This window comes from Musca autumnalis, unplaced genomic scaffold, assembly GCF_047663935.1.
Source record: "Musca autumnalis isolate F117 unplaced genomic scaffold, ASM4766393v1 scaffold_2, whole genome shotgun sequence".
NCBI lineage: Eukaryota > Metazoa > Arthropoda > Insecta > Diptera > Muscidae > Musca > Musca autumnalis.
Window position 1 is genome coordinate 175,277,299 of NW_027411755.1, and position 15,816 is coordinate 175,293,114.

At 38.4% G+C, this 15,816-nt stretch overlaps 1 protein-coding gene across 2 annotated transcripts in view; it reads left to right on the forward strand.

Annotated features, from left to right (window-relative positions):
* The window catches only part of LOC141394866 (uncharacterized), a 30,780-nt gene extending 26,920 nt beyond the window's left edge, over window positions 1-3,860 (forward strand). Inside the window, exons 2-4 of one of the 2 annotated variants that reach the window (XM_073969945.1) lie at window positions 1,174-2,391; window positions 2,463-3,353; window positions 3,697-3,860. In XM_073969945.1, the coding sequence (XP_073826046.1) occupies window positions 1,248-2,391; window positions 2,463-3,353; window positions 3,697-3,707 (2,046 nt within the window). In that variant the 5' untranslated portion in view covers window positions 1,174-1,247 and the 3' untranslated portion in view covers window positions 3,708-3,860. The remainder of the gene's footprint in view (window positions 1-1,173; window positions 2,392-2,462; window positions 3,354-3,696) is intronic. The other variant, XM_073969946.1, reaches the window with a different exon arrangement.
* The last annotated feature ends 11,956 nt before the right edge of the window (window positions 3,861-15,816 follow it).

Below are 15,816 nucleotides of genomic sequence, written 5' to 3' on the forward strand. Positions count from 1 at the left end.
CCAGTGCCTCCACTCCAGCCTTTGTTATCCAGAGAACTAAACTCTTGCTGTTGCTGTTAGTTGGCTCAATAAGGATTATGAACCACTCATCCATCGGAACATCCTTGGTAATTTTGCCAAATATTTCAACAGCTTGAGGCCCTCACACTCTACCCTGGACAACCAAACTCAGGCACGAGGTCTCATTGGGATTTCCTGGGTCCCAAGCATCGCTCAGCTTAGCTATGTTTTTGTTTTCAGGAATCCTTTTAGAAAATCGTCCATGCATATGATGACCCTATAACCACGATACAGCTCCCTAGTGTTGAAATGAGAAACTACCTTTGTAAAAACATGTTCCATAACCTGTTCAAACAAAATAGTTTCTACTTTACCACATTCCGCAGTGGTTATAGAGGACTGATTTCCCTTTTTATCGTTGGCCACTGCAACCGTGAAGTTGTCCTTAACAACTTCGTGAAGGTTTGTTTTATTCTTGAAAGGACGTGCTTTAGTTACTTCCTCTTGGTGTTTACATTCAAGCTTGGAGGTATGTATGTACATATATGGGCCATACTTGATTTGAGAAATGTTGTGTTTCTCATAATCCTCAACAATATTAGAATATTTGAGCTTGTCTGCATCATCCCATTCGCGAACTGTATCGTTAGCGGAGAGAATGAACTTTGCCTTCTGTTAAAGTGTTTCCCGAACGTCGTACGGACTTTCCTCTTTTTGTCATTTGTAGGTTGTTATGAGATTCTGCTCTATTCGATTCTAATATTTTCCCTTTTATCTCGCTGCCACGGTATGTTATAAGTTTATTTTTATTCTCAACCATATAAAGGTGCCGAGAATTCTAGAATTCCTACGAAAATACGCCACTTAGTAATCGTTAATTGAATATTTTCTTCGTCACTTTCCATGCTATTCCATAATTTCATGTCATCAACATTTCACTTGCTATTCCATTCCATCATGTAAACGAGATCAAGCTGCGTTCTTTTAAGACCGAACCTCACAAATAAAAACAATGTAATTTATCCACCGGATGTGGGCAATCGTTGACAATCGTTTTTCTTGTCCAGCGGTCTTCGAGAACATGAAAATTATTTAATTTATTGAATTAAATTGCATGTCGTTCATTTGTTTTCTTTCTTTGTTTTTTTTTTTTTTTGTTTTATTCAATTACAGCAGAGCGGAGAGTAAACAACGCCGTTGATTGTCCAGTCAGCACCAAGAAGAAGGTAACCAAAAAAAGGCCAAAGATGGCAAAACGTGATAGAAATAAAATAAATTGTATTCTCCTGACGCTGGTGATACTTCTATTGAGTCATGATTTTAATGTGGAAGCTAAGCGGATCTATAGCTCCAGTAGTCGTCGTTCCTCCTCCTCATCATCGTCCAGCGTAAGACGTACTAATGGCGGTACTAATCGATCAAACTCCTATGGTGGTGGTGGTAGCAGCTCTCATGCTAATCCCTCGCTGTCACACACCGGATTGTCGTCCTTAAGTTATGCCGGCTATAATCAACAGGCCAATAAAAGGCCCAGCAGCAGCAGTAATACCCACATTACAAACAGCCATGCCAGTAATACGCATAGCTCACCGCCCAGACCAACAACATCGCCCATTGGCTGGAATGTACCACCCAAACCACAAGGACCACCACCAGCATATTCAGCCTCAAATCCTGTAGGTGGTGCCAAGACAAATATGTACGAAAAATCACCAGCCTACAATCCAAGCTATTCAGCACCACCCAGTTATTCGGCTGCCACAAATGCCAATAGCCGACCTGTCAGTGCCACCAATTACAACAACCAACATTCAAGCTACAATCGTAATCGTTTCAATAGCACCGGCGGAGGTTTTGGAGGAGGTGGTGTGCATACACCGATTTCCGCCACCAATGCCCATAATGTCCAGTCCAGTTATCCCAAGCAACAATCGGCGCCAACTTATTATCCCGCAGGCTCATCTCTTCCAGCAGGAGCCACATATCATCCATCTGGACAACTGCCAGCTGGTGCTACCTATCATCCAGCGGGCCAATTGCCGGCCGGGGCAACCTATCATCCATCGGGTCATCTGCCAGCTGGAGCTAGTTATCATGCTCCTGGTCAAGTGCCAGCTGGTGCTACATATTATCCCTCAGCTTCCTCTTTGCCTGCAGGTGCCACCTATCACAGTCCCGGTGCCTTGCCACCTGGAGCCACATACCACAGTCCTGGAGCTCTTCCTGCCGGTGCCACATACTATCCCTCGCCGCCAGTTCAGGCTCCCATGTACTATCCCTCTGCCCAGGCCTTGCCCGCTGGGGCCACATTCTTGCCGGCCGGCTCAGCCATACCTGCTGGTGCCACATTTATACAACAGCCTCAAAAATCTTCATCTGGCCTAGGTTTTGGTAAGTAAATAAATATTTCAAACTATTTAGGGGTACCTTAAAATTCAATTTCTTTTTCTTGTACGTTTCAGGTAGCGGTTTATTGGCCGGCGGTTTGACTGGTGCCATTTTGGGTCATGCTCTTACACCCACCCAGACTAGGGTTGTTGAACATGCACCCAGCTATGGCGGCGGTGGTTATGGTGGTGGTGGCGGTGGTGCTGCCCCCCAAAATGATGACAAGATCATTATTATCAACAATGGTCCACCCGGTTCGGTTACAACTCAAGAGGTTGGTGGTGGCACCACTGTTATTACCACCAATGGTGGTCAGCCAGCAGCTGCTGCTCCAACTAATACCTACAATGGGCAAACCAGTGCTAACCTAGCTCCCATGAACCCCACTTATGCCGAACCACCAGCAGGATCACCAGGACCAATACCAACACAAGCCACAAATCCACAACCTGATAATGCCGGTGCTTTGGCAGCAGCTGCAGTACCAGCAATTGCAGCAGGAGCTGCCGTTGCTGGAGCTGCGGCAAATATACCCGCCGAAACCCCTGCCCCAGCTGCTGCTGCCGCTGCTCCTGCAGTACCAGCTGGAGAACAAGCCGCCGCTCCTCCTGCACCAGGTGGTATAATTTGTGTTCCCGTCAAAGTACCAGAACCAGATCCCAATGATAGCACCAAAACAATTGAAGTAGAAAAAATTGCCTGCTATAATGCACCCGCTCCCGAAGCAACTCCTGCCCCTGCTGTTCCCGCCCCAGCTGCATCTACAGAAACTACTCCTACAAGCACAGCCAGTTTAGCACCCTTAAGCTCGAGTGAAACTCCCATAACAGAGGCAACCATACAACCCACAGCCCAAGGTGTAGCATTGGCTCCATTGCAGACCACACCCTTCACAATACCAGAGGGTACAGTGCCCTTAGCTCCTTTTAATCCTGGGGCAAATCCAGATCTTCTCAAATTACCAGGTGATTATCGTGTCAATTCTCGTACCTCAGCCATTATGGCTGAGTCGGTGAATCGACATTTGACCAGTGGTGGTGGACCGTCTAACACCAACTGGTGTTGGGCAACACTTTTTACTCTTTTAATAGCCTTTCTCATACACTAACAAAATGTGCATATACTATCTAAATTCTTCCTGTATATAATTCCACAACACCTGCTCCCGTAGAAACTATTTTGACAACAAGCACTTTCACATCTCCTTTGGCACCCTGAAGTATCTTTGGAACCTATTTTCACTTTTCCGACACAATTTTTTTACCGATTTACCACAATCAATTGCATTATTTTATACTTTCTTTGCAGGATACTTCTAAGAGAGAGCTTTTGTGTCCAGCTTTTGTTATACTCGCTAATTTATCGTTCGATGCTTGCTTTATTTTATGTGAAAATAAATTTTATACTCTCTGAGATTTTTGTAGTGAAGAAACAAAAAATCGAATTCTCGAATAAAGTTTTAGTCAAGAGAACAGTTTGTCATAATTATTGCAGATGTCTTTATGTTCGGCCAGTCGAACATGGAGTGCAAGCTATTGGTCAATAAGGTAAGTATTAGCCACTTATTCAGGCAAAGGCCTGTTTAGACCTGAGTCCAATGATTCTCTCCAGTTCCCAAAAATGAATTCCCGAATTGAATACAAAGAGAGAGAGAGAGAGAGAGAGGGGTTCGTTTAGGTTTAAGGACATGCGACTATAATTGAGGGATCGCATAATTTGAAACCCAATGGTCCATTGTATTCATCCCGTAAGTAGAAAGAAAATTATAGAGTGGTGAGACGAAGACAGGGTATTAGAGAAGAAAATAGGGTTTAAAGATAATGTCAGAATTGGTTCAGTTGGTGCAGTTGACCAATCGAACAGAAACTTTGTACACTTTTCAGATTTGGATGACAATACATGAATATGGGCCCAATTTTTCCTACAGCCCCCATATATCGGTACCACCCGATTTCAGGTATTTTGAGGATTTTATCTTCATTTTTGGCGGAATTAGCTGTCATTTGGCATTTCCAATGATACAGACATTTCCCCACCAAAAATTGTGAACATAGGTCCAGGTTTTGGTATAGCCCCCTTATAGCGGTACCAGCCGATTTCAAGTATTATGAGGATTTTATCTTCATTTTGAGGCCGAATTGGCTGTAACTAGGCATTTGGAGTCCCCAATGATACAGAAACTTCTCCACCAAAAATTGTTGACATAGGTCCAGGTTTTGATATAGCCCCCATATAGTGGTACCACCCGATTTCAAGTGTTTTAAGGATTTTATCTTCATTTTTAGCCAAAATTGGATGTTACTTCGCATTTGGAGTCCCCAATGGTACAGAAACTTCCCCACCAAAAATTTTGGACATAAGTCCAGGTTTTGGTATAGCCTTTATATAACGGTACTACACGATTTCAGGCATTGTAATGTTTTTATCTAAATTTTCGGCCTAAATTGACAATAATTTTGTTCTCAGTGGTCAAAAAAATGTATTTACTAAAAATGTAAAAATAAAATATAATTTAACAAGTAAGAATAGCGTTAAGTTCGGCCTGGTCAATCTTGTTATACCCTCCACCACGAGTTGTATTGAAGTAAAATGGAACAATTAGTTTCCTTTCGTTTATGAAGAAGGCAAAAATACCAATTTCAGTGATTTCTGTGGGCTATTCACGTCAAAACCTTCAGAATTACGAAAATCAGGAGGTATTTTTCTAGGAGGGGTGACGTAGGGGATGGAAGATACCAAGGAACGGTCCTGGCCGGTTTTAACATGGCAAAGCCCAGGATTTATCTTGGTCCCTCTTTCATTCCAAGTGGACACTGACCTCCCCGTGGTGTCACCTGGGGAACTGTCTTTAACACCCGTTAAAGGTAGTGAGCTAACATGTACCGCGCGTTGACCCATAAGAACGTTAAAAACTTGGGTTTGGGCGTCGGATTAGTAACCCTCCCCTAGAAAAATACAGCCTACTATGAAAAAATGAAAGAAAAGAAAAAAAAACCCTCTAAAGTTGACGAACCCCGCAAACGTTTTAAGGACCATGATATGCGAATCTGCACCTGGAATGTTGGCACTTTTTATAGAGAAGGTGCAGTCTTCGCATTGGCAGATGTACTTGAAAATACAAGGCCGATATTACTGCCATACAGGAAATACGATGGATTGGGAAACGCGTCACAACAACACCTAAAGGTGACGCACTGTATTATAGCTGCCATGACGTAAAGCATGAGTTTGGTTGCGGATCCGTAGTTAGTCGGAGACTAAAACATCTGGTATCCAGCTTCACCCCAGTGAATGAAAGACTTGCTGCAATTCGAATAAAAGCTAAATTCAAAATCAGCTTTATTTGCGCTCATGCTCCCACTGAAGAAAAGGACGAACAGACCAAAGATATATTTTACGAGCACTTAGAAGAAACATATGACCGTTGCCCTGGCCATCATTCTATGCGATTTTAATGCCAAAATTGGAAAGGAGAATATCTTTGGGCCAACAGTCGGGAAATTCAGTCTCCACAGTGAAACATCTGACAATGGTATGAGGCTGATAGACTTTGCAGCTGCAAAAAACATGGTAGTTAGCAGTACCAGATTTAATCATCTCGATATTCATAAGGGCACCTGGCTGTCTCCAGATCAAAGAACAAGTAATCAAATTGATAATGTTGTGACAGATGGAAGGCATTCATCCATGTACGATCGTTCCGAGGCGCAAACATTGATTCGGACTACTACCTTGTTGCAGCAAAGGTACGTACCCGTCTAAACGTTGCAAATAAAGCACGAACAGACACAACGCGGAAGTTGGACATCGATAGGCTGCAAACACAACAGATAGCCACAGCATATTCCACTCAACTAGCCCAATTGCTTAAAGCGAGCGCTCCTTGTCCATGCAAACAGCCGCAAAATCCATACTTGGATTCCAGAGACCTCCACAAAGGAATTCATGGTATGACCAGGAGTGTCGTGCTGCTACCGAAGAGAAAAATGCGGCATGTAGGGCTACTCTACAACCAGTAGCAACGCGTAGCGCACGAGAGAGATATCGGGAGAAAAGGAGAGAAGAGAAACGTCTTTTCCGCAAGAAAAAGAGAGAAATGGAAAAGCGAGATATACAGGAGCCAGAATGAAGTCCGAAAATTCTACCAAAGAGTGAAGCATCAAACAGATGGCTTTGGTACAGGCACATCCTCCTGTAGAGACCAACAAGGTAATCTGGTAACATTTGAAATTTTATTTTCTTAATTACACTTTTTTTGGGCTTTCCTTGGTCAAATAAATTTGATGACAATAAAAACGAGTTTTATTTCATATGACGAACGATAAATAGTAATTTAAATAAAAAGCTCTTGAAAAGCTGGAACTTATGGCTTACAATCTAATGGCATCGAATCTCTTTCTTTGTTACCGTGGGAAAAGAAATAAGTTGCATCAGAAATGTATGATGCAGCTGAATAAACAAATTCGGTGATTCGCTTTAAATGAAATTTGATAGGCGCGAGTTTGAAATACACAAATTGTGGTCACCGATGGTGGTCTTTAGATTTTTGCAATTAATAAACAAAGTTTTGTAAAGCAGAAAGATTAAGCCACTGATGGTGGTCTGGCGATTTTCATGACAAACAAAGTGCTTTAATTTAAATAGCCACTGTTGGTGGTCTATAATAGAGATTGAAGCAAACCATATTTCAATAATTACACGTTTATGCCCTCTACATTTCAATAGTAACAATTTTCATAGTTTTGTACGTTTGTCATTGTGAATTTGTAAATATTCCAATTTCCCATTGTGATTGATTCATTGTATTTTAAAGTTAACTGACAGAATGCAACTATGTAAATAATTTATTCTACTACTCTTGTAAAACAACTCATTAATTACTACTTTCGATATACCATTTTATGCAACTGTAAACTATTACAAATATATTTACGCCCTACTATTTCTTCTCACGATTTGTACTTAAGCTAGAACAAAATTCAATAAAATCGCTCAGTTTGTGATCTACATTCTAACGCGTTACATAACCATCAGATAAGATCACATGGGGTGATCTCCATTCTAACACGTTATGTAACTATCAGATAAGATCACATTGAGACAGTTTGTCCGTCCGGCAGTATACAACAATCCACCAGGTTGTTATAAGATTTAATATAAATGAGATATGAGTTGAATGGGTATCGATCAAAGGAATGATATTGCAATGAAAATCGACGGTACTTTTTTATACATACAACCATCACATATGGCATCAAAGAAATTGTTCGATTATATTTGATTATATTAGATTATCGGTTTTCGGCGGTTAATGATTAATCGAAAGTCGACTTCTTGAATAAGTTTTAAGTTTTTCACAAAAACCGAATGATCGAAAAACCGATTATAGCATTTGTTACCCTAGTTGAGATATCTTCTAATCCTTGTATTTTAGGTACATAGTGTCCTTAGCAACTTTACAGAGGAGGATGTGGGGAATATTTTTGTTAAAAATTTTAACCCTCATGCTGTTCATCAAAGGGGTCTTTTTGGTCCTTTTTTCGAAAATCTTTCAAAAACTTCTTTAAAATGTGATCATATCAAATCCAAATATTCTACAAAATTGTTCGCCATAAAATTTTACTGTAGATCTCAGAATACACGACATCTGTAAATCTTATCTAATTGCCAGAAATCTCTAAAAATGAAAACCATGTTTTAGGGTTAAAGTCGGACTTCATCTGAGTTTATTCAAAATTGTCCCACGAAACATTATTTTAGAGAGATGACGTCAAAGACAAAAATATTCTTCGTCAAATTTCACTGTGGGTGACCAAAGAAATGAAATGTCTATTTATATTATATATCATGAAAATAGCAGTATAAATTTTGCTGAAAAAAACATGAAAATATTTCCCAATTTTTTTGATGAAATTTTTTTCCTTCTTTTTTCGAGTTGATACATGAAAGTAATCATGGTGTAAGAAAGTAATATAAAAATTGGTTCTAGGTGAAAAGTGTCAAAAGAAGAAAAACAAATTTATATATTTTAGAATGAAATAATTTGTTTTAATTTTGGACTGTTAATTTTACATAATTCCATACTGGATTAAAATCTAACAAAATCGTTCACTTTTTGGGGATATGGTAAAAAGAAGAAATGTTCCAAATCAAATTTCACTATGAGTCTCTGAATAAAAGAAATCTGTAAGCCTAACATATAACATTCTTAGCAGCCCTTGTTATACCCTACACCACTATGTGGGGAGGGTATTATAAGTTGGTTTTGGCCAAAAAGTTTGTAACGCATAGAAATAATGGTCGTAGACCCATACATATATATATCAAAATTAATGTCTCGACGAGCTGAGTCGATCTGGCTATGTGTGTCCGTCCGTCAGTCCGTCCGTCCGTCAGTCAGTCAGTCCGTCCGTCCGTCCGTCTGTCCGTCTGTCCATCTAAACCTTGTAATCACGCTACAGGTCGCAATTATGATCGGATCGTCACGAAATTTTGGGTGTTGATAGGGGTCCCGGAGGAGAAGAAGGTCGGATAATATTTAGGGAATGGGCAAAAAACTTATGTGGATAAAAATACAAGGTTTTTTTCCAAAGCGAATATCTCAGTTTCTATATGGGGTATACCAAAAGCAAAACCTGACAATGAAAGTAGAAAATATCACCTTTCTAATGATGTAAAGTAGGTTCTTGTAGGTGATCAAACAACGATGATATCACAATAGTCGCAAATAAACCCCAAATTTTCATGTTTGTGATTTTAGTTATAATGACAAATATCACAGCTTTGGCTGGGGACTTTCCAAAAGCAAAGCCTGACTATGAAAGTAGAAGATTCCTTTACAATGATTCAAACTAGGTCGGCGTAGGTGACCAAATAGCGGAGATATCACAATAGTCGGTAATTCATCCCATTTTTCCATTTTTTGGAAATCACGCTACAGGCCGCAATTTTGATCGGATCGTCACGAAATTTTGGGATTTAATGGGGATCTTGAAGAGGAAGAAGCCTATTGGTGGGGGTCGAATAATATTTAGGGGTCGGAATGGGCAAAAAACGTATGTGGATAAAAAGACGTTTTTATCCAAAGCTAATATCTCAGCTTCTATAAGGGGTATACCAAAAGCAAAACCAATGAATGAAATGAATGAATGAAAGCAAAAAATATATCCTTTCTAACGATGTAAAGTAGGTTCTCGTGGGTGATCAAACAACGAAGATATCACAATCGCAAATTAAACCCAAATTTTCATTTTTGCGATTTAAGTTATAATGACGAATATCACAGCTTTGGTTGGATACTTTCCAAAAGCAAAGCCTTACTATGAAAGTAGAAGATCCCGTCTTTACAATGATGCAAACTAGGTCGGCGTAGGTGACCAAATAACGGAGATATTGCAATATTCGATAATACATCCCATTTTTCCATTTTTTGGAAATCACGCTACTGGGCGCAATTTTGATCGGATCGTCACGAAATTTCGAGAGTTAATGAGGGTCTCACAGAGGAAGGAGCCTATTGATTTTGATGATGGTCGGATAATATTTAGGGGTCGGAATGAACAAAAACTTTATTTGGAGAAAAAGTCAACATTTTATTCCAAAGCAAATATCTCAGCGTCTATAAGGGGTCTACAAAAAGCAAAACCTGGTAATGAAAGTATAAAATATCACATTTACAACAATGTAACGTAGGTTGTCGTAAATATTAGTTATTTTGGTTCAGTTCGCCTTAAGGGTCTGTTCATGTATGTCGATAAGAAAATGAATACGCAAGAAAAACTACCAAATTTGAGTGTGTTTTTCAAATTTGTTTTTTTTTTTCAAGCAAAAGCATAGGCAATAACATTTCCAAAACTAAAGTTTGGGTGTGTTTCATGCGCACACATTTTCGTTTCGAAATATATAAACAGGGGTAAGTCATTTGGTATAAAAGCCAGATAGGTGAAAACTTTCGTATCTCCATAAAAGAAATATTTTCGAGTGAAAAGGTAGTGGTGTAGGGTATCACATAGTCGGCCCCGTACCGACTATAGCCTTTTCTCACTTGTTTTTGATATATGGTTTAGGGACATATTTTAAAAATTTTATCCAGATTGTCTAATTTTCTTAAGAATATAGTATACCTATATGTATGGTTTATTCTGAAACTCATAGTGAAATTTTGTGTAGAATATTTCTTCTTTTCACCTAGAACCAAGTTACTTTCATTTATCAACTCGAAAAAATAAGGAAAAAAATTTCATTGGGAAATATTTTCATGTTTTTTCAGCAAAATTGATACTGATATTTTTATGATATACTAGCAGACCCCGGTCCGCGTTGCTGGCCCGTCGTATTGAGTTTTAATGACAACTTTTTATCGACTTTATGCTTGAAAATTAAAAAATAGGTATTTTGTACCTCACTTCTTCGGTCTATTGTCAAACCGAGAAGGATTTTTTGTCTGTAACCTTTCTTTTCTCTTACGGACTTTGTCGGATTTTTTCGCCAATTTATGCTTTTTAGGATTTATTATCGTCCATGCCCCTGTCTGTATCCTAAAGCGATCTAATTTTAAAGGTTAAAAAGCAGTTAAATCGAATTCTCCCGCTTATTGAGACTTTTCATGGCTGATGGACCGTTGAACCTCACCATTCAAGTAAATTTGTAAATATATAGTTTTTCTTAATAGGGGGCGCAACCACCGTTGTCTCGAAAACTAATTTGCAACCCGATGCACTCATAAGTTTAGTAAATATAGCGATTATAAAATAATAGGCCCCGAAATTCGTCTACAAATATATAGCATTTTGGACCACGGGACATTCCTGAACATTTTCTGAATATTAGGTTCAGTAGTTTTGGAAAAATAATGTTTTGAAAAGAGTGGGCGTGGTCATCAGTTTTCAAGATATAACATATTAAAAAAAGTAGGCCTGTTCCGGTATTTTGGCTCCAAATATGTACCTAGGGTGCACACAACTTCATTGCCTACCAAAATGTATGCTGAAACCGATATAATCATACATTTGGCTTATATATGTATAGCGTTTAACAGAAAGGCATGGGGAAGGTACCCCACCTCTTCCGAAATTCAAAATATATACATAACAACGGCAAACATTGAGCTTTTGTCGCAAATTTTACGGAAATCCCTTCAGTAGTATTGGAGTTATGACATATTAAAAAAACAGGCGTGGTCGGGCCTATAGGCCCTAAAGAAGTACCTAGATTGTAGATTAATCCGTAAATTTTTAATCCGATACATGCATAATTTTTGCAAATATAACGTTTTTTTAAAAATATCGCATAGGGGAGGGCGGGGTCCCTCTGGAATTCAATAAAATATGTAACCTGTTTTCGGGGGGCGTGGTAAACTTTCCTTTCCAAAAAACCTAAGTTGGGTTATGACAGCATTTGATTTTTATTCATAAATGTAAGGCGTTTTTTTCAAATATGCCCCCTTCAAAATTCAAGAAAATATGCCCCTATATTCCCTGACATTTTCAGGAAAATCGGTTCAGTAGTTTTGTAGATGTAACATATTTTAAAAAATGGGTGTGGTCAAGTCATTGGATCCTAAAAAAGTGGGTAAGGTCTTCCGAAATAGATACATTCGTAATTATTGTAAATACACAATTTTTAAAAAAGTAGGGTATAGGGGAAGTACCCCGCCACCTTCCGAAATTCAACTGAACTTGTAGCCTATTTTAAGCGGGGGCCATCCTTGTACATTCCCTGGCAATTTCAGGAAAATCGGTTCAGTAGTTTTTGTAGAAATGATGAAAATTGAAAAAAGTGGGCGTACATTTTCTTTGCATAAAAAATATCGAAATCGATACAGCCGTTCTCAACTGATGCCATGACCAACGAACGACATTTGATTTTTATTTTTAAAGATTTAAAAGTTTATACAAATCGCGATTTCTTTGAAAATCCCTTCAGTAGTTTTGTAGATATAACCAAATTAGAAAGTGAGCGGATCTTAAGTCCCAAAATAAGTACGTAAGGTTGGAGACACAATCGCCATTGACTCGCAAATAAATTCCGAAACCGATGCATTCGTATTTGTTGCAAATATTGCATTTTTACAAAAATAGGGCATAGGGGAAGTATCCGCCCGATCCGAAAGTCAAAAAATATGTAGCCTATTTTTATCGGGGACCAACCCTGTACATTCGCTGAAAGTTTCAGGAAAATCGATTCAGTAGTTTCGTAGAATAACATATTTAAAAAAGTGGGCGTTGTCCAGTCTTAATGCCCCAAATAAGCACGTAAGGTCGGAGACACAATCGCCATTGACTCGGAAATTAATTTTCAAAGCGATACATTTATAATTTTTGCAAATATTGCATTTTTACAAAAATAGGGCATAGGGGAGGTACCCCGCCCGATCCGAAATTCAATCAATTGTGTAGCCTATTTCAACAGGTGGCCATCACTCTACGTTCCCTGAAAATTTCAGGAAAATCTGTTAAGTAGTTTCGTAGATATAACATATTTATAAAAGTGGGCGGAAAAGTGGGCGTGGCTAATTTTTCTTTGCATAAAAACCTAAACTGGACTATGACTAACATTTCCACAAAAAATTATCCAAATCGCTCCAGCCGTTTTCAACTGATTCAATTACCAACAAACGACAATTGAGTTTTATATATAAAGATAATATAAATAGACATTTCATGTCTTTGGTCACCCACAGTGAAATTTGACGAAGAATATTTTTCTCTGTGACGTCATCTCTCTAAAATTATGTTTCGTGGGACAATTTTGAATAAACTCAGATGAAGTCCGACTTTAACCCTAAAACATGTTTTTCATTTTTAGAAATTCCTGGCGATTAGATAAGATTTACAGTTTTCGTGTATTCTGAGACCTATAGTAAAATTTTATGGCGAACAATTTTGTAGAATATTTGGATATGATATGATCACACTTTAAAGGAGTTTTTGAAAGATTTTCGAAAAAAGGACCAAAACGACCCCTTTGATGAACAGCATAAGGGTTAAAATTTTTAACAAAAAATTTCCCCACATCCTCCTCTGTAAAGTTGCCAAAGACACAATGAACCCAAAATTCAAGGATTCCAAGATCTATTAACACGAATATTTCGAAAAAAAGACTAGAAATGAGAGGAACTTGCCCCGCCTTCTTTGGTTACTTTTCGATGTAAACTTTAAAAACGCCGATACACGTGTCTCATATTTTTAGCTATACTTTCATAATCTACTCAGTTTTCCTTGTCATTTTTTGTTGTCGCACAGTGTAATCGTATCAATTTTGCAGGAACTGCAACTTATTCATGGGTCTTCCCTAAGATTTGACGTAGAGTAATGATTCGATCTATATCTGCTAACCATAATCTACAGTTTGGTGTTCTATACTCTTTTTATACCCTCCACCATTATATGGAGGGTACAATGTATTTGTCATTCCGTTTGTATATATCGTCACCAAAAATGCCCCAAGACGTATCTCAAAAAAAAAAAAAATCAAAATTCGTTTTTTTATGAAATCTAATACATATGATTAAATACATGCTCTTGCTGAATTTCAAGCTTCTACGTTCAAAAATAACGGAAAATGTGATAACATTGCAGATTTTGTTGTAATGACGGATCCCAAAACCAAGCGTTTCCGTATATGATTCATAATATCTCAAATACTCACCCTCATAAGATAAATATTCCATAAAACAGTTTATCATTTTATAACGTTTTTTGCTTCTCCTGTAAAATTATTATTTTGTTAGTTACGTCTTTGGGAATTTATGGTGACGATATATTCTTGATATAGTATATATAATCTTGATAAGTATAAAATTCTAAGTCGATATAAATCTAGATACAGCTTGCAGTTTTAAAGAATGGTACCTCCCGATATTCGGTAATTTGAAGGTTGTGGCCTCAATATCTCACCGAAATTTGGAATTTATTTTACGTTGGGGGTATACAACTTTCCAAAAAAAATTTGACGGTATAGGTCCACGTCTTCATATAGGTTGTGGCCTCAATAACCCACCAAAATTGCTGAAATTTGGAAATTAGTATAAAACTTTATTTCTTCTCTAAAGAAACAAAACATACCTTGCAAAAAAATCAGATAGTGTATGTTCACTTTTTGGTGTAGCCCCTATATAAAGGCTACAAACACTTGTACCGGAAATGAAAAACGCGATTGTAATCTTTTAACTTTTATCATAATTTGAAATTTCTCTAAAATTGTATCTTATCTCCAATGCAGTCCAAATGTAAAGAATTATATTTTAAATTTCTTACATATTATTAACAACGTTGCAGCGCCTCGAGAAACGGAGTTTTATTTTTATCTCTGAATGTTTTTTTTTACAAATGTAAAATTTTGTCAACAAAATAATGTAGAGATAGAAAGATGTTTATTCTTTGCTTATACGAATAGTTACTAGTTTGGAAGACAATGATGCAGACATTCACTATGAAGAAATATTCTATGTCACTGTTTACAGTTTTGGGGGCAATTTTATTATTATCTCAGGTCACAGTTAAGATGCTCTACTCCTCTAAGGAAGTAACATTAACGTGGAGGAAGGCCGTACTACTTTTATAAAGGAAAGATATCTAATTGCCCGACCGAATTTAACACCATTCTTCCTTGTGTTTGCAGAAAATGTTTCCTATAAACCTCACTACGATTATATTTCCACTTCACTCCATTTGTTCCCTTTCTTTTCCAATTTTGAACATCATGTTTTTCTTCCTCTTGTTTACTCCATCGGAGCCTTGGCCTTCCCGTTTTACTCGGACCGTATTTAAACGCTAGTTTAATTCGCATGACAAGGCTAACCAACCCAATCGTTGTAACACGTTACGTTTAACTACGCCGATGTCGTTGTATAGTCGTCAGCGTTCACCGCCAACCCAAATTGACCCATAGATCTTTCAAAGGATTTTTCTCACAAACACACCAAGTAATGCCTTTTCTGCTTGCACAAGTACCCATGCTTTAGAACCATAGCTTACCACGGACATCAATAATCCCACAGCGACGGGTTCTTCAATACCGGATTGACCACGAACCTAACAACAACCGTGTTCCGGACACCGGCTGCCACCTCAGTGTACGCATTTTTGTATTTGTATTGTTTTTTTTTTTTGTCTTGGAAGCAGGTTGTCCCTTAATAAATGCTCCGTATTCTTTTGGTCCTTGCCGGGATAGAGGAAATCCCAGGACCAAGATGGATCAGATAACGGGAGTGGGTACATCTCAGTTGTTGCTCTGGACTCGTCCATGTGATGCCTACTGCATGCGGCGTGAACACATTGAACCATTGAGTAGTTGTCGTCGTCATCAGAATACAAGACTCTTCCGTAGTCCCCCAACAGCAGTCCCACACCAGCACTTAACACCAACCGTTGCTGTTCAATTCCCTGAAAATGCATCCTTGTTGCAATTTAATTACAGTCGACTACG